This window comes from Neomonachus schauinslandi, chromosome 13 (genome assembly GCF_002201575.2).
Source record: "Neomonachus schauinslandi chromosome 13, ASM220157v2, whole genome shotgun sequence".
NCBI classification, from domain to species: domain Eukaryota; kingdom Metazoa; phylum Chordata; class Mammalia; order Carnivora; family Phocidae; genus Neomonachus; species Neomonachus schauinslandi.
The window spans coordinates 6,212,150-6,235,213 of NC_058415.1; the positions used below are offsets into that span (position 1 = coordinate 6,212,150).

At 40.5% G+C, this 23,064-nt stretch overlaps 1 protein-coding gene across 2 annotated transcripts in view; it reads left to right on the forward strand.

Annotated features, from left to right (window-relative positions):
* Window positions 1-9,603: 9,603 nt before the first annotated feature.
* The window catches only part of PLGRKT (plasminogen receptor with a C-terminal lysine), a 53,355-nt gene continuing 39,894 nt past the window's right edge, over window positions 9,604-23,064 (forward strand). The window contains exons 1-3 of one of the 2 annotated variants that reach the window (XM_021694415.2): window positions 9,604-9,665; window positions 10,407-10,530; window positions 12,326-12,412. In XM_021694415.2, the coding sequence (XP_021550090.1) occupies window positions 12,332-12,412 (81 nt within the window). In that variant the 5' untranslated portion in view covers window positions 9,604-9,665; window positions 10,407-10,530; window positions 12,326-12,331. Of the gene's footprint in view, window positions 9,666-10,406; window positions 10,531-12,325; window positions 12,413-23,064 lie in introns of those variants that run through there. The other variant, XM_044920624.1, reaches the window with a different exon arrangement.

Sequence of the window (23,064 nt, forward strand, 5' to 3'; positions counted from 1 at the left end):
CAGCTTCTTACAACTGGGCTTGAAATGTTGTTAGCGATTTCCTGGTAAATCAAAAACAGGGTAAAATGAAGATACTTTAAAAATATCAACAACATGCTTTGTTTGCATTGAATGTTTAAAAATGCATTCTATTACTATGTACAAAGACAATATCCAAATTTGTCTCCACATTCTGTCTTTGATTGTGTAGGACTGTAAACCACTGCCCTATTTTATGCCCATTTCTCTCTGTGTCCCCATCCACCAGCTCTGGCCTTCTGTTGGTTCCACCTTCGCCATCTATTCACAATCTGTAGATTCGTGCCGAACAGATTTCATGGAGAACACTTTGCCCTGGTTATACAATACAACTGTTTATAGGAGTAATTTACATGCATGGATGACCAGAGAGCCGCAGCTGTCTTCACCTGATGCCCACGCTCAGCGGCTTCTCTCACTTGCACTGTATTTGTCTCCCTCCTTCCTGTCCTGAGCTCTGGCGAAGAGCTGGCTAGGTGAAGAGCTCCACCCTTCAAAGGGCAGCTCCCACGCTGTGGGCACTTTAAAGCAAAGATGAGACCTCCAACAATGTCCCCTGCCCTCAGGAATTCATAAACCCAGACATAAATAATTGTGACTTGAAAAAATGCTGTGGAGCTTTGGGACCCTATGGTAGATAATTTAATTCTAAGGAATCTCAATAAATGAACTGAAGGCCACTGAAAATAAAGTTTACAATTGAGAGATACCCTTTTAGAGTCTACTAGGAAATATTTTATTGACTTAATATCCTAGAACTAAATAACCTAAGTGAATGCTGTACAAATGAAACAGCCCTCGGGCGCCTGAGTGGCTCAGTTGGTTAAGCGACTGCCTTCAGCTCAGGTCATGATCCTGGAGTCCCAGGATCGAGTCCCGCATCAGGCTCCCTGCTCAGCAGGGCGTCTGCTTCTCCCTCTGACCCTCCCCCCTCTCATGCTCTATCCCATTCTCTCTCTCAAATAAATAAATAAAATCTTAAAAAAAAAAATGAAACAGCCCTCTTCGAGTTCATTTCACTTGATTTAAGGACATGATTTAGTTCAAATGTCTCTTGTGGAATTGCCTCCAGAAGTATTATTTTATATTCACACTTAGATTTAAACTGAGAACAATGAGTCTTAAATGTCTAAAAGTCTCTGAAGCTCTTCCTTTGAAGGAATAACTGATTTCTGCTTTCTGGTCTATGTGGTGATTCAAAGACTAAGTTATTTAAAGGTTATTAGTCACATCCAGATCACTAGATTGAGAATCTACTTAATCTGCCACTCATGACTGCAGACTCATCATAAAAGAATGAGAAGTAGTTTTGCTTTCCCCACCTTTTACTGAAAGGACATTTAGGCCTTTCTGTTTCAAGACAGTGAGGGTCAGGAAGATAAGCAGTTTCACCAAACCCAGTGAGGGTTGGTTTAGGTTTGGTTTGAAAAGGTAGTCCTAGTTTTGCTTCTGGTGTAGTAGGGTTGGTATCTGTCACCCTGTATTTCACAGACTCCAATAATTCTGGAGATAACCCTCACTGGATTGATTTTGATAAAGGGGATAATTAATGCCTGCTGTAACCACCAACAATTTAACCCAGTTAGCTCATCATTTTTCATGTGTTTATGGAGGGCAAGGGGAAGATGGGGAGTTGGCATGGGGAACAATAAATTCTAACGCTGAAATGCTTCTTCCCAGGTTTACTTAGAAGAAATCAATGGGACCAAGTGGTGCAGCACTTCCCAGGGTTTCTTGCCATAGGAGGAGAAGAAAAAGAGTTAAGACTGAGGTCTGGGTATGGTTTTTTGCTGTCCTTGGGTAGCACAAACATATGTTGTACCCTTCTTGTGAAGAGCTGAAAAGGAAAGGGAATAGATACTAAAGTGGGTCATTTTACTCATCAGAGTTCAGAGACTGTTCTCAATTAAAAAAAAAACATTCATGCTGAATTTCTCAGGGTTGCAGAAGGCTGAGAGTCACAGGTGGAGAACAGGGTCATGTGAGCTGCATGAGAAGGAAGTTAACAGGGCTGTAGTCTAATGGTATGGAGACCTCATAGTTGAGAAGGAGGAGAAATATAAATAGCTATTATAGTGGAAAAAATTGGGTACGAGAGAAATATCTAGAGAAGATTTTGGAGTCTGCTAAATATGCTGTGCAGAGCATTTGCAGGGACTCCTTAAGAAAGCTTAAGTATTATTTTTCAATATTTCAGCTGTCGGTTTATGTTTCCTTAGAAAGCTATTACATGCTTGGACTGAACCATGTGAAGCCTCGGCTTTATTCACGTTGCACTCTGAAATATAACTGCCCCCCGCTCAAAAAAGCTTCCCTTGACTTTGCTGCCCCCTTAAATAACTGTCATCTCTGATTACTCCATTTCAGTGGCAAACCTCAGCAAACTATATCATCACTTTCTTCAACTATCAAATTAACAAAACAAAATGCAATAATTATAGTAAAGATTAATAGAGTAATAGTAAAACATATAGCATTTTTACATGTTAGACACTGTCTTGGTAATTGACATATATTAGCACATTTAAGTGTTATCCTGTGAGGAGGGTACTATTATTGCCCCTATTTGAGAGATGTGGATACTGAGGCATAATGCTTAAGTAACTTGTTTAAGCTTTCACAGTTAGGAGGTGGCACAGTCAAGATTCAAACCCAGGCCCTCTGGCTCCAGGGTCTATGCTCTTAACTACTATATAAGTGTGCAGTGAGATTAGTATCCTTATTCACTGCTGGTGGCACTGTTTATTTGTTCAACCTCAAAAAGTGAAACATAGAGGCACCATATGACCCAGTAATTCCACTCCTACGTTTATACCCAAGAACTGAACACATATGTACAAACACATACACACGATGTTCATAGCAGCATTACTCATAACAACAACAAGTGGGAATAATATCAATGTCCATCAATTTTGAATGGATAAACAAAATGTGGTTTTTATTTTTTATTTGTATTTTTAACCATACATTTGAATATTATTCAGCCATAGAAAGGAATGAAGTACTGATATATGCCACAACTTGGATGATCCCTGAAAACCTTATGCTATGTGGAATAAGCCAGACGCAAAAGACCAACATACTGTATGACTCCATTTACATGAAATCTAGAATAGGCAAATCTGTTGAGAAAGAAGGCAGATTAGGGTTTGCCAGGGGCTGGGGGAAGTGGGAGAGTGTACAAAGCTCACTGATGTTCTGCTGGTTCAAATTGTGCCCGAGCTCCAAGCACACTCCATGATTGAAGGGTTACGTTAAAATTTAGACTGTGTTCCCAGCAGCATGGGGAACAATTCCAGAATAGCTTAATATTGAAGAGCTTCTAGCCTCAGCCCACACTGCCCAACTACTTGCCCTCCTTCACAGACTGAGGTTCTTGGCTAAACCTAGTTCTCAGATTAATGGAGAAATTCACACTCCTTGTGAAATCGTCTCTGTTAAAAGGAAATACTACTATGCATATCTTGAATTTTCAAAAATTTTGTTTTTCATGTACAAGGAAATACTGAATAATTTTACTGTCCTGGGGGAGACTGATTGATTTTACATCACTACATCAATTCTAACATATTTATACTACTTAACCCAATATTTAAAATCAACATATTAAAAAGTTATATATATGAAATTGGTCATCACAGTGTTATTGACAATAGCAAAAAAAAAAAAAAATCCAACAGTGAAAACTGTATGCATACTTGCAGAAAATCATACACCTTTTAAAAATGGACATATGAATGCTATGTAACAACATGAAAATCATTATGCTATAATGCAAAATGATTAAAAGCACCTATTTATGTGTGTAAAAACATACACACATACATTCACAAATTCATACAGTTAGAAATAATGCACATACCCCTTAAAGTTATATGTCATTTGATACTGAAATAATTTCTTTTAATCCTCTTACCCCACATTCTATAAAGTATGTTCAAAATCTATACCTAGATTTCTCACAATTCCCAAGGTATATATTCTCATGGTCACTTTGTTCACTTATATTTTAAAACTGTGAATGATATCATACATACAAGAATATAATGTAAGTATACAGTTTAAATGGTCAGTGCTGAGAGCATCAGGGCAAGCCTAGAAGGTTGGTTTTTCTTCAGTGTTGGTTGTGATCTCCCCTCTTTCATTCATGATTTTATTTATTTGGGTCCTTTCTCTTTTCTTTTTGATAAGTCTGGCCGGGGGTTTATCAATCTTAATAATTCTTTCAAAGAACCAGCTCCTAGATTTGTTGATCTGTTCTACTGTTCTTTTGGTTTCTATTACATTGATTTCTGCTCTGATCTTTATTATTTCTCTTCTCCTGCTAGATTTAGGCTTTATTTGCTGCTCTTTCTCCAGTTTCTTTAGGTGTAGGGTTAGGTTGTGTATTTGAGACCTTTCTTGTTTCTTGAGAAAGTACTGCTATGTACATCAAGATAAAAGGCTTTTGCACAGCAAAGGAAACAGTCAACAAAACCAAAAGACAACCGACAGAATGGGAGAAGATATTTGTAAATGACATATCAGATAAAGGGCTAGTATCCAAAATCTATAAAGAACTTATCAAACTCAACTCCCAAAGAATAATCCAATCAAGAAATGGTCAGAAGACATAAACAGACATTTCTCCAGAGAAGACATCCAAATGGCCAACAGACACATGAAAAAGTGTTCAATATCACTCAGCATCAGGGAAATCCTAATCAAAACCTCAATGAGATACCACCTCACACCAGTCAGAATGGCTAAAATTAACAAGTCAGGAAACAACAGATGTTGGCAAGGATGCAGAGAAAGGGGAACACTCCTACACTGTTGGTGGGAATGCAAGCTGGTGCAGCCACTCTGGAAAACAGTATGGAGGTTCCTCAAGAAGCTGAAAATAGAGCTACCCTATGTCCCAGCAATTGCAGTACTGGGTATTTACCCCAAAGATACAAATGTAGGGATCCGAAGGGGTACGTGCACCCCGATGTTTATAGCAGCAATGTCCACAATAACCAAAATGTGAAGAGAGCCAAGATGTCCATCAAAAGATGAATGGATAAAGAAGATGTGATATATATATATATACACACACACACACATACATACATATATCAATATATACATATCGATATACACACACATGCACACACACACAATGGAATATTACACAGCCATCAAAAATGAAATTTTGCCACTTGCACCAAAATGGATGGAACTAGAGGGTATTATGCTAAGTGAAATAAGTCAATCAGGGAAAGACAATTACCATATCATCTCACTCATATGTGGAATTTAAGAAACAAAACAGAAGATCATGGGGCAGAGGAGAAAAAAATGAAACAAGACGAAACCAGAGAGGGAGACAAACCATAAGAGACTCTTAATCTCAGGAAACAAACTGAGGGTTGCTGGAGTGGAGGGGGGTGGGAGGATGGGGTGGCTGGGTGATGGACACTGGGGAGGGTATGTGTTGTGGTGAGCACTGTGTGCTGTGTAAGACAGATGAATCACAGACCTGTACCCTGAAACAAATAATACACAATATGTTAATAATAAAAAATAAAAAGAATCAATAATGGACAGTAAATTAGTGGATTAAAGAATAAGAGACAGGAAATTGCATTTTTATAGTATTTCTCCGTAAGAATTTTATTAATGCCAAAGAGAAAAATAGTAATTTTACACTGGAAAAGCACAAAAGACACTGTCTTAATCAAGTCATTAATGTAAACATCACCTGTAATAAGACACATCTTCATTGTGTACCTCCTGATATGAAGCATTGAGAAGGGCATCGATTACTTTCAGGGTAGTTTAGTAAAAAGTACATAACTTTAATCATGAAGAAATAACAGACTAACCAAAACCAAGGGACATTCCACAAAATAACTGGCTAATACTCAACAGTGTCAAGGTAATGAAAAACAAAGAAAGACTGAGGAACTGTTACAAATTGGAAAAGACTAAGAAAACATGGCAAATAAATGAACTCTGGGATCCCAGATTGAAACCTGGAACCAGGAAAAGAATGCTAGTGGGTAATTCCAATAGATTATTTGATTGTATTCAGTCAGTGTAGATTCAATTGTTTCAATAATTATACTATGTAAAATATTTTCTGTAAGTCTAAAATTATTTCAAAATGAAAAGTTAATAAAAAAAGTTAAAAAAAAAGACCCTCTTTCCAACTCTCCCCCTGCCCCTCCCCATCCACATGTTCTCTCCATCTCTCTCTCTCCCAAATAAATAATCTTTAAACTGTGTTTAGATTCAACCAGAAAAAAAAGTCCACCTTCAACATTAAACCTATTTTGCAAATAGAAAAGCCATTAAAATGTTTATAACTCTGAAAACGCAACAAAGTGGGTTTAGAGGGAACATACCTTAACATAATAATGGCCATATATTAAAAACCCACGGCTAACATCACACTCAGTGGTGAAAAACTGAGAACTTTTCCTCTAAGATCAGGAATAAGACTAGGATGCACACTCTTTCCACTTTTATTCACACAATACTGGAAGTCCTAGCCATAACAATCAGACAAGAAAAAGAAATAAAAAGCTTCCAAATTAGTAAGGAAGAAGATAAACTGTCACTATTTGCAGATGATACGATACTGTACATAGAAAGCCCTAAAGACTCCACAAAAAACTACTAGAACTACTAAATTCAGTAAAGTTGAAGGATACAAAGTTAACATACAGAAATCAGTGGCATTTTTATACATTAATAAGTAGCAAAAAGAGAAATTAAGGAAACAATTCCATTTATAATTGTACCAAAAAGAATAAAATAGCTAGTAATAAACTTAACCAAGGGGGTGAAAGACCTGCACTCTGAAAACTATAAATCACTGATGAAAGAAACTGAAGACAACACAAACAAATGGAAATATATTCCATGCTCATGGATTAGAAGAATTAATATTGTTAAAATGTCCATACTACCCAAAGCATTCTACAAATTCAATATAATCTCTATCAAAATACCCAGAGTGTTTTATACAGAACTAGAAGAAATGAATACTAAGATTTATATGGAACCACAAAAGAAAAGAACTTGAAATGAGAAAGCAGAACAAAGCTGGAGGTATTACGATCCCAGTTTTCAAGATATACTTCAGAACTGTAGTATAAGTAGTAACAGTATGGAGCTGCATAAGAATCGATGCATAGATCAGTGGGACAGGCTAGAGAGCCCAGAAATACACCCACATTTGTAAGGGCAATTAATCTACAACAAAGGAGGCAAGAATATACAATGGGGAAATGAAAGTCTCTTCAATAAATGGTGCTGGGAAACTGGACAGCAACATGCAAAAGAATGAAACTGAGCCACTTTCTTACACCACACACAAACTCAAAATGGATTATAGGCCTAAATGTGACGTGAAACAATAAAACTCCTAGAACAAAACATAGGCAGTGATTTCTTTGACATTAGCCTTAACAACATTTTCCTACATATGTCTCCTCAGGCAGGGGAAACAAAAGCAAACATAAACTATTGGGACTACACCAAAATAAAAAGCTTTTGCACAGCAAGGGAAACCATCAGCAAAATAAAAAGGCAACCTATAAAATGGGAGAAGATATTTGCAAATGATACATTTAATAAGGGATTAATATCCAAAATATATAAAGAACTTATAAAACTTAACTCCAAAAAAATAAACAATCCGATTAAAAAATGGGCAAATGACCTGAATAGACATTTTCCCAAAGCAGACATACAGAATGCCAGACACATGAAAAGACACTCAACATCACTAATCATCAAGGGAATGCAAATCAAAACCACAATGAGATATCACCTTACGCCTGTAAGAATGGCTAGAATCAAAAAGACAAGAAATAACAAGTATTTGCAAGAATGTGGAGAAAAAGGAACTCTCGTGCACTGTTGGTGGGAATGCAAACTGCTACAGCCACTGTGGGAAACAGTATGGAGTTTCCTCAGGAAGTTAAAATTAGAATTACCATATGATCCAGTAATTACACTACTGGGTATGTACCCAAAGAAAATGAAAACACTCGTTCAAAAAGATATATGTATCCTATCTTTATTGCAGCATTATTTACACTAGCCAACATATGAAAGCAACCCAAGCATCCATCAATAGATGAATGGATAAAGAGGTGATATATATGTATGTGTATGCACACACACACACTGGAATATTACTCATCCATAAAAAAGAATGAAATCTTGCCATTAGTTTTTTTTTTTAAGATTTTTTTTTTTTTTATGTATTCATTTGACAGAGACACAAAGAGAGAGAGAGCATGAGCTGAGGAGAGGGGAAGAGGCAGAGGGAGAAGCAGGCTCTCCACTGAGCCAGGAGCCCGATGTGGGGCTCGATCCCAGGACCCCAGGATCATGACCTGAGCTAAAGGCAGACGCTGAACCATCTGAGCCACCCAGGCGCCCCGAAATCTTGCCATTTGTAACCATGGGTGGATATAGAGGGTGTTATGCTAAGTGAAATAAGTCAGACAGAGAAAGACAAATATCATATGATTTCACTTATATGTGGAATCCAAAAAACAAAACAAATGAATAAACAAACAAAAGCAAAAACAGACCCATAAATACAGAGAAGAAACCGACGGTTGCCAGATGGGAGGGGGGTAAGGAGATGGGCAAAATGGGCGAAGGGGAGCGGGAGGTACAGGCTTCCAGCGATGGAATGAGTAAGTCGCGGGGACGAACGGCACGGCGAGGGGACGCGGTCACTGGTACTGCAGTCAGGGGTGTGGTGACGACGGCAGCTACACGCGCGGTGAGCACAGCATCACGCACAGACTTGTCAAATCCCTATGTGGTACACTGGACACTAATGTAACGTGTGTCAACTATGCTTTAGTTTTTAAAAAATGTTTGCCACGCGGATTATGTTTGAGTGACAACCCCTCACGAGACACATTCTCTTCTGGAAAACAGATCCAACAGCGGTGGATGACACCATTTCTGGAGAGTAACAGTGAGATGGCTCGTTAAACCTGCAGCGGCTCGGCTCGCTGTGGGAGCATGGATCTCCCCACATACGTGGGTAACTCAGGGACCTCGCTGAGGGCTTTACGTGAGATTTTCATTCTGCTTCCTCTTCGTCCCCTCAAAACCTGCCAGCTGGGCTGCTGTTGGTTTGAATTTGCCTCTGCAGCGCCGGCGCCCGGCGGGAAAGCACACACCAGGCTCAGTCAGGCGAGCGGCCCCTTTAAGGAAGCCAGCGCTGCGCCGATTGGCCGAGCTTCGGAGTCATTGTCAAGGCCGTCCAATCCCGAGGCTCTGCAGGGCGAGTCCCGGTCCAGTCTCGGTCCAGTCTCGGTCAAGGGGCCCCCCGGGACCTGCAGGCCTTTGCAGTGAGGACGCTCTCTCCGCACCATCGCCGCCCCCTGCCCAGTGAGTGAGCGCCGGCCGGACGGCCCACGGGCCGAAAGCTGGAGGGGTGGGGGGCCGGGCCGCGCTGCCCGCGAGGGCTCCAAGGCCCCGCGCTTGCCGGGCCGCGCTGCGCCCGCTCCTCGGGAGCACCCCAGTTGGCTCCCCTCCGGTCCCCAGTGCTGACCGGCATCTCCAACCTCGCTTCCGAAGAGCCGGTTCTCCTCGCAAGGACTCCTGGCCCCTCCCGTATCGATGTAACCGAGTTGGGGAAAGTAGGCAGGGCATTATTAACGGAAATAAGCACAAGACTGCAGGAAATACCCGAGTTACAACAGTTGGGTCTACACTAGGGAAAACCTCCCGTAAGCCTTGGGTTGGTTCTGGGCTGAAATACGCAGGGGAAGTGGCCCAGTTTGAATGGAACGTAAAAAAGACCAGAAACCGATTTTAATTATGCCACCAGTCATAAATGTAGGTAACGTGTCATTTGATCAGGAAATGAATCAGCACCGACATTTGGATGACATAACATGAACTTATCTCCCACTCTCTCTTTTTCAATAAGTAAAATCAAATCCTAGTTCCCAGGGGTGACTGGAGGAAGGCTGCCTCAGCCACTGCACTCCCAGAAATACCCCTTCCCATTGTAAACTACAGCACAGTTGAAAGGGGCTGGAGCATTAAAGAGCCCTTTCTAAGGTCTCAGGAGTAATTAAAGGAAAAATGAAGGCAGAAGGGACCAAATCAGCATTCTCAGTAGGGAGATATGTGTCACCAGTGATAAAATGTTGGAGTTTTTGAAAGACTTACCTTATTCGAGTAAATTCAAAATTATCCCTATTGCAAGATCATTCTTGCTTGATTTCGGAGAGAGAAAGCAGAGAGTATTCTGGGCATCCTAAGGAACCTCCTAGACTTTGGAAAACGGCTTTGTTAGGGTGGGGAAGGAGAGGGAAGTTGACAATACTGAACTCCAAGGCATAGTTCACAAGGTGTTGTACACTCATTTTCAGGTGTGGTTTCCGTTGAACATGGAGAAGTTCTTCATCCTGCTTGGATTCTACCTTTAGCCCTTGGGAGCATTCTCTAACACATCCAAACTACCATCCAGACCCAAGAAACCGAGGTCCACAACAGGTAAGCCTACATCCTAACCTTCCTCTCTTTCCTAGATGGCTGACATGAGGACTATCTCTTCACTTCAGGAGAGGTCCCACCCCCTTATAAACAGGGGCACTGTACGAGACACAATTCTGTGATATATGGTGTGTGTGTGTGTGTGTGTGTGTGTGTGTGTGTGTGTGTATAGGAATGGGATTAGAAGACAGTTGTTTTCTTTATAAATGTTTGCAGCATATGGAAAAATTCAGTCACCTACTCCTATGTACAGAAAAAAAATAAGGAATGGCAAGTGACCTGAGCTAGGTTTCTCTTGTACCAATCATGCAAACATTTATGGGCAAAAGACATTAGGGGAATACCAAGATGGAAAACATATTGCTCCCTCCTTCAAGCAAGTTCTGGTCTGCTGTTGCAGACAGCTGACTTGGGGCTGTCGAAGTCTCCAGAAAGGAGAGAATTTCTGTAGGTCTCCATATCCTCACGGGGTGGCCTCTAACTCTCTGGACAGAGGATAGAGTGGGGCAGTGGCAGAGGGGGAAGGAAACCTCATGACCTGCCTCTTCTCTACAGTTCATCTTCCTATGTCCAGCATTGAGGCTGACTCTGGCTCAGAGGTCCCTATAATTCAAGGATGCATCTTTGGCCAGAATATAGGGAAGCCACTAAAGGCTGGCTTGCAGTTCCCACTCACCTGGAGCCAAACTAGCAAGGATAGCCCATTCTACCTACCTAGTGTGAAATGCCCTCCCTCCCCCCACATCTTCTCCCCAGTTAGTCAGAACCTACTACTTCCTGATAAGGATATGGAAAATAGTAGCTCTGCTGGGTTTCTCACAGAAGAGTGTGAATCTGGGTAGAAAGCATTGAGACTGACCACTCTGACCCAAGGTTCACCACCCTTCTCAGTAGCCTACCAAAGAGAATCATCAATATTATTGAAAATAGAGCAGTTGTAACTTCCCTGAGTTTTGCAGTTTCTGAAAGTAAAATTAATAACTAACTGAAGGCCTTCTGTATCTACCCAATTGGATTAAGAACAGAAAATTGAAATTTGGGCCCCCTAGAAGTGATGGCCCACTTAAGAACTTCTTAAGATAACTAAGATAGGCAATGCCATGTATTCATTTAAAAATTGCTCTTCCCAGGACATTTAAGTATTATTTTGTTCTTCCCCTCTTGAGAACTTGAGTAGTAGCCTGAAGAGAACAAAGGTGAAGCCAGCAGAGGATGACCAAGGGATATCAGCAGTGAGTGACATAATAAGTGGTACTGTAGGAGAGAGGCAGGGATTACAGGAAAAGTATTGACATAGTGACCTTGAGACACCTAAAACTTCCTAAAACACAATGCAAGGAGCAGAGAGAAATCTGTCCTCAAGGTGTACAATGCATCTTCTGAATCACCCCTTCTCAGAAGCAAAGTTTCTGTCATCCAACTGTACAGAAGGTAAGAGGATGGATGGTATCTACCCTGTCCCTCACAGAAAAGAGAGTGGTCTGTTTGTTTGTAAGTATTCAGTTCTTCAAGATTTACAGTGGGAAGAAAAATCAGGAAACATGGAGAGCAAGAGAAGATTTTGGAAGTCATCTAAGTCCCCTGGTCTTAGGTGAATAAATGTTGGGCAGGCTGGTTAAGTTTGCTGAGGATCAGACAGCTAGTTAGAAGTAAGGACTATAATCTACACCATGTTCCCAGGAAATTTGTCTTTTTTTTTTTTACATTGTTATAAGCCTATGGTAGCCAAAGCAGAACATATGAGGATATATGTAGAATACATTGTTTTAAGCCTCTTTGCTTTTTCACATTTTAGGTCAAGATGGGGTTTATATTCTCAAAATCTATGAGTGAAAACATGAAAAACCAACAGGAGTTTATGCTTATGAATGCTCGACTCCAGGTACATTTTCAAATAATTAAGCTTTTATGTTGTCACAGTGGTTAAAGTTTCTACAACATTTACTCCAGCAGTACTGTTCTCTTTGACCCCCAAAGGTAAAATGTTCTTGGGGCTCCATCCTCAGAATCAAGATGAAATGCATTATTAATTATCGGGTGAATGGGTGTGTTTAGATCTCCAATCCAGATACTTGTGTAAAAATTTCCATACTGAACTAAGATATAACTGCTTAGAGAGTAGGGTAGGTAGAATGATGCCCCTCCCCTCACCAAGTATCTGCATCCTAATCCCCTGTGAATAGTTGCCTTACATAGAAAAAGGGACCTTGCAATGTGATTAAGTTAAGGAGTTTGTGATAGGGAAGGTCCTGGGTTATCCTGGATTATCTGTATGGGCTCAATGTAATCACAAAGGTCTCCTTATAAGGGATAGAGGGAGGCAAGAGGGTCAAAGTCAGAGCTAAAAGAGAGATTTGAAGATGCTACACTGCTGGCTTTGAAGACAGAGTGAAGGGCAAAGGAATTCAGGTAGCCTCTAGAAGCTGGAAAAGGAAAGGATATGGATTCTCTCCTAGAGCTCAGAGGGAACACAGTCCCACCAGCCCACTTCGGATTTCTGACTCCAGAAATATAAGATAATAAATTTATGTTGTTTTAAGCTACTGAAGTCGGTAATTTGTTATAGCAACAATAGGAAATTAATATACAGTGTGAAAACTTGACACTAGATTTATACATAGGCTGGATAGAAAAGATCAAAGCAAAGTAGAACATTGTCTGATTGCCTAATATAGGTTGTCAAAAAGGATTTTAAAGTGTTGGATGTCATAATCAAGTGTTAAAAGTTTGACTAAAATTACTTTCCTAAGATTTCAAACGAAGATCTCTTGGCCTTTGGGGTTCATTGTGGCCCTGGGAGTAGAAGATCCTACGGTGAGGCAATATGTCGAGTGGTTAAAAGCAAGGACTAAAGCCAGACCAACTAGGTTTGAATCCCATCTCTACCCCTAACAGTATGATGTGTGCCTCAGTCTCCTGGTCTGTCAACTGGAGTGACAGTATCCCCTTCAGAGGGTTGTTTTGAGGAGTAATAATGGTAGTGTATAGAGAGTATACAGAACAATGCCTCAAGTCTTAGAACAGTGTCTTTCACTTTAAAAGTATTAGTTGTTGCTACTGTTATTACTGCTATTAAGAGTGTCTTGTGCAGGCTAAAGATTTCTTTTAGGAGAATGGAACAATTTAAAGAATGGAAACTGAACTGTTGTAACAGAGTAGAGTGACCGAGGGGAGACCAAACATTAGGCATGCACACCAGCCAAGAATGTCATATACCCAGAGAGTCCTTGTCCAAGACCTCTGGAAAATACATTTTACGTCAGTGAAGTCAGGATATGTTGAAGGTCTGGGATTTTATCCCACTTGCAAGCTAGCGAATTAGCCTGTTACTATTTCATGGACGCTGGCAGAATACAGGAGACACTTCGTCGTCAGAGACAAAGGACTTCATTACTCATAGCACAGTAAGCAACATGATCATGAGGTTGGCATGAGTATCCCCATGCCCCTCAAGTCTCACAGAGGTGACAAAGATGGACTTAAATGGGTGCTGTGCATTCCGTGGGTTTATGGCACATTTGAGGAACACTGGGCTTGGGGAATCTACTGCTTTTATAGTGATCAGCGAGCCAGAAGAGTTGGGGGAGGACTTGACCTTATTCCTCAAGGTCGTTCGCTGTAAACACAACCCAGAGAAATGGCCTGAATAAAGGGCAGTCTGGGCCTTGTATTCTTGGCCTACTCAGCAAGAATGTGTGGGGACATTCAGGGCCCATGGACAGTTGCCCCTCCCAACAACCTGCCCCTCAGCCCAGCTGACCAGAGTTTTGAGAACAGCCTTGACTTCTGCCCAGTGATCCCAGTGATCACCATAGCTAGTGCTGAGTTCAAACCAGCAGGAACACTATCAGCACGATCAGTTTTCAGCTTAGCTGAACCAGAGGTAAACCAGGCCCATGCATTTAGGAAAATCTCTGTGAATCCAAGGGCCCTATTAAACCAGTAGCTCTACTTCATGTGGCAGAGTAGAAGATGAAGATTTTCCCAAAGGGGTAGCTACTACTTCTTTAGGCAAAACTGAGATGACAGTAGGGCCAGGCCAGTCATAGCCTCAAATACATTTTTATTTGACCAGCAAATAGGCCCTTTCCTTGTAATTGTCATGTCCTAGTTGACCCACCCCAAAATGGGGAGGAAGCCTGAGAGTCACAAGCCTCCATGGGTCAGATACTCATTTTTAAGAGCTTAGTAGTAGTCAATAGCTGCCTCCCCTTTTTGAAAGGAGTATTTTATGGGTTGAACTGTGTGTCCTCTCCACAATTCATATGTTCAAGTTCTAACCCCTACTACCTCAGAATGTGATGTATTTGGAGAAAGAGTCTTTACAGAATCAATCAAGTTAAAATGAAGTCATTAGGATCCAATATATGACTGCTGTCCTCATAAAATGGGGAAATTTGGACACAGAGGCATGTCGACAGAGAGAATGCCTTGTTACTATGAGGTCAGCTATTTATGAGCCAAGGAGAGAGATGTGGAACAGATGCTAACACATAGCCCTGGAAAGGAACCAACCCTACTGACACCTTAATTTTGGTCTTCTAGCCTCTGGAACGGAGACAATAAATTTCTGTTGTTAAGCCACCTGATTTGTGGTGTACTTTGTTACAGCAGTCCCAGGAAACTAATACAGGAGGTATCTGGTGCCTGTGTTTGCAGGTGGTGATAATATATAGGCAATGGCCTCTCTGGAGATTGGCTGTGATTTTCTCTTTTTCTCCTTGGGATTCTATATTGTTTGTTTTTTTAAAGATTTTATTTATTTATTTGACAGAGAGAGGCACAGTGAGAGAAGGAACACAAGCAGGGGGAGTGGGAGAGGGAGAAGCAGGCTTCCCGCCGAGCAGGGAGCCCGATGCAGGACTCGATCCCAGGACCCTGGGATCATGACCCGAGCCGAAGGCAGACGCTTAACGACTGAGCCACCCAGGCGCCCCTATATTGTTTTTAATAGATCACCTGGAAGGGGTCAGGGAATCCAATGAGAGAGTGTCTCCTTATCACTATGAGTATTTACAAAATAAGCAAGTAACACATCAATTTCATTATACATTTATATGCAGGGGACATAACTGCAGTACCCTGAGTCAGCTCAAGAATCACTTTCATTTCCCTTCCTTACTGCAAATGTTGCTCAAGCTCTTATCGGCTGAATTGCAGTGCTTTTTTTTTCCTCTATGGGAACACAGACCAAAGAATTTAACACAGGGGTAAATAGTCGTCGTCGTAAGGGTTATCTTCGTAGTTAAGGAGACTCTACTGTCTCATAGCTGGGGGACACTGGGGAGTGACAAGGACAGCTTTTGCCCTTTGGCTCCTCATTCCAAATTGGTGCTGCTTCCTCCCCTGCACGCCCCTGGCTTCCGGACGGCACTGGTGTTCAGGGCTACCATTCTTTTAGCCTCTACTGGTGTCATTGCTCTGCCCTGCACCCTCAGCTCTTTGGGCCATCCTGGTGCCGAGCTCACCCTCCCCACATGGGACCAAGTGTACTTGGGCACCTGTAGCCAACAGAGCCATAAACGTTTGAGTTCCTCCCCTCTCCTCTCTGAAGTTCCTCAGCACACCCAACCTTCCTCCCTAAAGCAGCTGAAGTTGAAGGGAGAGGTAGAGGGAGAGAGTAGCTGAGTGCCAGTAAGCAAGGCTTTGCAGTTACTCTCCATTTCAAGGGGCCTTCCTTCAGCCACAGCCACATTGTCTGCCTTCTGGCTGGGCTCTAGGACTTGCTGCTGCATCTTCTCAATAGCATCCTTTCCCGCTGCACCCCATAGGACAACATGCCGTAATCACAGCACCACCTGGGCAGCTTCTTTGGATTCTACCTCTTGTCGCTCAGCCCCATTTAACACACTGGACAGTGAGAGACCTTGCTCTACATTCCCACTCTTACCACCACCTGGGTTAGACTATTTTCTACCAGATCTCAGAGAGTCTTTTCATATCCAATAACCCAACCAATGAGGGCCCGTGCTTTCTCTTTCAGAACGCCATGTCTCTATCAGTATCTCTTCCTCGTCACTCAAACTGACAGGCTCTGTGAAGGGTCTGGGACTTTAGCCAACTCGCAAGTTAACAATGTAGTCCGCCACTGCTTCACACATACTGGCAGAAGACGTGTTACAGTGCAGCAAGCAGCATGAGTATGTTCATTTTAAGCATGAGAGGCTTTGTAATGTATCCCACGTCTCATGGAGGGCACGGAGGTAGACTTAATTGGATGCTGAGGTGGATACAGTGGGTTTGTGATATACCTGAGAAACAGAAAGCTGTAGAATATACTACTTTTACCATGAGTGGTCAGCAAGGCTGCTCTTAGGTAAGACATGTTACTTCATCTCTCAGGGTTCCTTACTGCAAACACAACCCAGAGAAATGGCCCATGTAAACAGCAGTCAGAGCCTGTATCCTTGGCCTACCCAGTAAAAAGTACAGGAATGCTCATGGCCCATGCAGATTGATTCTCCCAACATGTGTTTGGTTAAGAAGGTTGGTTTTTCCTTGTTCATCAGGATATACTTTATTATTTATCTTCTAATTTTAAGGAAAGATGACAAAGAGAATATATAGATCAACATGGCTGAAGCAACTTTCCAACCCTAAAGCTATTTAAGTTCTGATACTAACTAGGACAGCCTAGAGAGAAACATAATCTGTAGAAATTTTGGAAGATCAGGTGGGTCCTCAAATGTTCCCCGGTTAAAAGAATTAAACTTCTAACATCATTCCTAGGGTTTAGAGCTATTCTTTTATTGAAAAAAAAAAGTATCACAAAACATTTGATATATACTAGAGAATATATTTATAATATAAATTATGAGGTATAATAAAATGAACACCAATGATCACAATACCCCTGAAGCTACCCATAGGTAGGTTCCATCCTACATGTTGAATGAACCCAAACAGCTAAAGCTGGCCTGGAATTGACCTCATATCCCAGAGCCCCTGGGACTGAGAAGGACTCAGCAAAAGTAAGGAATGAGCCACTGGAGTAGAAGATTACATGTCTTTGCAAGTTCTTTAAAAGATTTTTTTTTAATCCCAGTTGAAACACCATATGTACTAATGCCTTTAGCTCGTGATAGTATGTCTTTTGGCTCTTTTCCTATTTAAGGGCATCTCAGTAAAAAGGGTAAATAGAAGAAATAAAGCAAAACTTTTATCAAAAGCCTAATGACCAGAATCCTTTTCCCAGTGGCTTTTTCTTAGTTCTACTCTCTCTTTCTCTCTCTCTCTTTTTTTTTTTTTGGTAAAAAAAGATAAATCATAACTCAATAATCCCATATTATTGGGTTGTTTTTTTTTTCCTTCAGGGAAAAGGACCAGAATTAGAGATTCAGCTACATCTCATACCAGTGTCCAGGTTCCTAACTGGCTGTACATTCTATTCACCTGGGGGCCTTGGGATGTTTTGTCCCATTCAGACCAGTTAGATCTCTTCATGGCCAGACATGTTATTATTGCTCTAAGCTCTCTAAGGGACTGTAATGCACAGCCTAGCTTGAGATCTCTGCCTTTTCTTTTCCTATGATGCTACATAATTATAATTAATGATTGGCAGGGATTTAACGTAATGCATATTGAAGATGGAACCAAATAAGTTTTCAATTTAAGTAAGTTAATCATGAAATTAAATCAGTCACTGGAGTCTGATTAATAAAAGTTTACAAAAGGCTTCAAATCAGAAATTTGTCTTTATGAACAACTTTGGTTCAAGTTGGGCTGGAGGGGATTACACTACTAGTTATAATGATGTTTCAGATCATCAGCAAACTTCAGTTTCCCATTGCTTTGTTTAGCCTCTGTTACTGAGGACGGTAGATGGATGGCTATACTCAGTAAACTAAGCATCACTCAGATAAAAATGAATACTTCCTTAAAATGCCATCAGATGGCATACCTAAACTAATCGTATATCACCTGAACGGCCAGTAAAGCATTTTGATGTTAAACAATAGGATGGAAACTGGAAATGGAAAGCAGAAAGAATGAAGGAAGATCCCTCAGGTCCATGCTGTGCTCTAGTACGATATAGGGAAAGCAGATATGGTCCATGTAAAGATGAGTCAGGTAGCTTATTCACTGTTTACTGTGTATGGGCAACAACTGAAGATTTAAAAAATACATGAAAGCCATCCTTTGACCTGTATGTCTATTGTTAGAGTTTAGTGTTAAGGAAATGAGGTATAGTTATAAACCAAAAAAATAGAGTTATTTAATATATACAAAATAATGTGCTATATGCTAAGCAGGACTCAGAAATGTATAAGGTACAGGCTCTGTATTCAAGGAACTTCTCATTTAGTTTGATGGGAAGAGGATGAGTTATGCTGCAATATCCAGGTGTTTGTACGTATAGATATATGGTAGGCAGAACACTGGCCCTAAAGATGTCCACACCCTAATCTTGGAACTTGTGAATATGTAACCTAATGTGGCAAAATGGACCTTGCAGATGTGATTAAGGGAGCAGAACTTGAGATGGGAAAATTATCCTTGATTATTCATGTGGACCCAATCTAAATAGAAATTCTTAAAAGTGTAAAGGTAAAGACAAAAAAGAGAGATATAAATACCATATGATTTCACTCATATGTGTAATTTAAGAAACAAAACAAATGAGCAAAGAAAAAAAAAAGAGAAACAACAACAACAACAACAAAAAAAGGCTCTTAACTATAGAGAACAAACTGAGTGTTACCAGAGGGCAGGTGGTGGGGATGGGTGAATTAGGTGAAAGGAATTAAGATACACTTAGAAGTTATTTGCTGTTTTAATGTATAGAATAATGAGCACTGAGTAATGTATAGAATGAGCACTGAGTAATGTATAGAATTGTTGAATCACTATATTGTACACCTGAAACTAATATAACACTGTATGTTAAGTATACTAGAGTTAAAGAAAATCATTTTTTAAGTAGGCTGCATGCCCAGTGTGGAGCCCAACGCAGGGCTTGAACTCACGACCCTGAGATGGAGACCTGAGCTGAGATCAAGAGTTGACCACTTGACTGAGCCACCCAGGTGCCCCTGGAGTTAATTTTTTTTTTTCAAGAGAGAGGGGCGCCTGGGTGGCTCAGTTGGTTAAGGGGCTGACTCTTGGTTTCTGCTCAGGTCATGATCTCAGGGTCCTGGGGTCAAGCCCTGTGTCAGGCTCCATGCTCAGTGGGGAGTCTGCTTGAGCATTTTCTCTTCGTTCTCTCTCTCCCTCTGCCCCTCCCCCCACTTGCACCTCTCTCTAAAAAATAAACGAAATAAATCTTTTAAAAAGAGAGAGAGGTGATATTGCTGGCTTTTAAGATGGAGGCAGAGAACCCCCAGCCAAGGAATGCAGGTGACCTCTAAAAACTGGAAAATGCTAGGAAACAGATTCTCCCCTAGACTCTCAGAAAGGAATGCAGCCTTGCAAGACACCTTGATTTCAGACCTGTATCAAACTTCTGATGTCCAGAAGTAGAAGATAGTAATTTGTGTTGTTTTAAGCCACTAAGTTTTGTAGTAATTTGTCTATACAGCAGCATGGGCTGTGATAGGCTTATTTCTACAACATAAAATATAGTGTGTACTCAATACATGCTTTTTCAAATATACAAAAATTAAAACAGCAAATAACTATTATGAGAACTTTTTGAAATTGCTTAAACCTCTATAACTCCCAACAATCTGTCATTCTTATGCCCTCTCATCTGTTTTTTTGAGGTGAAAGCTGTACCAACATCTCGAAATAAGAGGGCTTAATGTTGGGAGTGCCTGGGTGGCTCAGTCTTTAAGCGTCTGCTTTTGGCTCAGGTCATGATCTCAGGGTCCTGGGATCGAGCCCCGCATGGGGCTCCCTGCTCAGCGGGGAGTCTGCTTCTCCCTCTCCCACTCCCCCTGCTTGTGTTCCCTCTCTCGCTGTCTCTCTCTGTCAAATAAATAAAACCTTTAAAAAAAAGAAGAGCTTAACGTTCTGAGGCAAGCAAGAGAGTACAGTGTCTGCTTTGTAGAGTCTTGCCGCAACAAAATGTAAAGCAGGTAGTGAAGAGAGGAGGGAAGCAGCCAACTCTCTCTGTATGTAGAAGGATGAGCAAGTGTGAGTTGGCTCCAGAACAAGAAGTGACCAGGAAGTGCCTTGAATAAAAGAGGCAGCATGTCAACGCAAGTTCACCAACAGCAGGGGAACTTGGATTTACAACAGTCTTCAACTTAACCCTCTGAAACACTTCTGTCCAGTCCCTATCCCTGCTCTTAGCCTCCCTATATCCCTCATTCATAATCATTCTTCTGAGGTTTATTTTTATTGTGGTAAAACACACCTAACATAAAATTCATCATCTTAAAGTATATAATTCAGTGACATTTACAATGTTGTGCAACCATCAATACTATTTAATTCCATAACATTGTCATCAAAAGGACACCCCATGTCCATTAAGCAGTCACTCCCCATCACCCCCAATCCCTGGAAATCATTCATCTGCTTTCTGTCTGTATGGATTTGCCTGTTCTGGACATTTCATATAAATGGAATCATACAATATATTTTTGTGTCTGGTATGAATCAGTATTCATTCCAACTAAATAACATTCCATTGTATATATATACCACATTTTGTTTGTCCATTCATCAGTTTAAGAACATTAAGAGTTCCACTTTTTGGCTATTGTGAATAGTGCTGCTATGATGATTCTTGTTAAGTTTTTGTTTGAACATTTGATTTTCAGTTCTTTTGAGTATATACCTAGGAATGGAATTGCTAGATCATTTAATTTTGTTTAACTTATTGAGGAACCACACAAATGTCTCCCATCGTGGCTTTACCATTTTACATTCTTACCACAATGTATGGGGGTTACTATTTTTCCACATCTTTGCCAATACATGTTATCTTCCTTTTTTAAAAAATTCTACCCATTCTAGTGGGTTTGAAGTTGTTTCTCATTGTGTTTTTTTTTTTTTAAGATTTTATTTATTTGTCAGAGAGAGACAGCGAGAGAGCACACAAGAAGGGGGTGCGGCAGGCAGAGGGAGAAGCAGGCTCCCTGCTGAGTAAGGAGCCTGATGCAGGACTCAATCCCAGAACTCAGGGATCATGACCTGAGCCAAAGGCAGACATTTAACTGAGCCACCCAGGTGTCCCTCATTGTGGTTTTGACCTGAATTTCCCTAATAATTAATATTTTTCACGTATTTGTTGGCTATTTGTGTATCTTCTTTGGAGAAATGTCTATTCTAGTCCTTAGCTCATTTTTAAATTGTGTTGTTTTTATTTTTGTTTTTGAGTTGCAGGAGTTGCTTAGATATGATAGACACTAGATCCTTATCAAACATAAGATTTGCCAATATTTTCTCCCATTCTGTGGGTTGTCTTCTTACACTCTCCTAGTGCTCTTTCACACATACAAGTTTTAAATATTTATGAAGTCCAATTCATTTTTATTTTGTTGCTTGTACTTTTGGTGTCATATCTGAGAAACCATTGCCAAATCCAAGATCATAAAGATTTGCCCCTATGTTTTCTTCTAAAAGTTTTATAGTTTTAGCCTTTATATTTAGGTATTTGATCCATTTTGAGTTAATTTTTATATATGGTGTGAAGTAAAGGTTCAACTTTACTCTTTTGCATGTAGATATCCAGTTATCTCAGCACAAGTTCATTCTTTATGAACATAAGGAAGTTTGACACTGCACAGTAAAGATTAGGGGTCACATACTAAATCTGTAACTGACTCAGATGAAGAATCTGTTCATCAGGATTCAGGCCCTCTGAAAAGAGCATCTTGACCTTTTAGTGGTCCTCAAGTACCTGAAGTTGAAGATGGTGGCAACCTGTTGGTGTCTTTTTCTACTAAAGTTGAAATGGATAGAAATAATTTAACAACATTATGAAGGATTGGGTAAATACAAAGAATACAATATGTTAATTGACTTTTAGAGAGGCTGCTAAAAATGTCCAGCAAATCTCTTTAAATGTGGGGCAAAATATTAATATGTCTGGAATCATTTAGAGGAGTTAATGAAAATACTTATGATTTCCTACATACTGTCCATATTCAGGAATGGTAGGAATGGTAGGAATTGGAAGTGAAATAATAAGGTCATTGGTCCCATAGGCCCTTACTTCTACAAAGGTAAACAAATAACAAAGAAAGGTCAAGCCACCAAGTTGATCTTTTGCTGCCTAGTCCTTCCAGGACCCTTCCTACAATCAATACTCTAAAGGGGACACACTGGTTTTAGGTTTGTTCGCAAACTTCAATGAGACCAATGAATGCCATTATAGACCATCAGAAAGCTTTTCTTTTTCTTTTCCTCCCTCAACAAGACAGGGATGTTCACTGTCACCACTTTTATTTAACATAGTACTGGAAATCATAGCCATAGCAGATAGACAACATAAATAAAAGGCATCCAAATCTGCAAGGAAGAAGTAAAATTTTCACTATTTGCAGATGACATGATACTCTACATAGAAAACCCAAAAGACTCCACCAAAACTGCTAGAACTGATGAACAACTTCAGTAAAGTCGCAGGATACAAAATCAACAGAG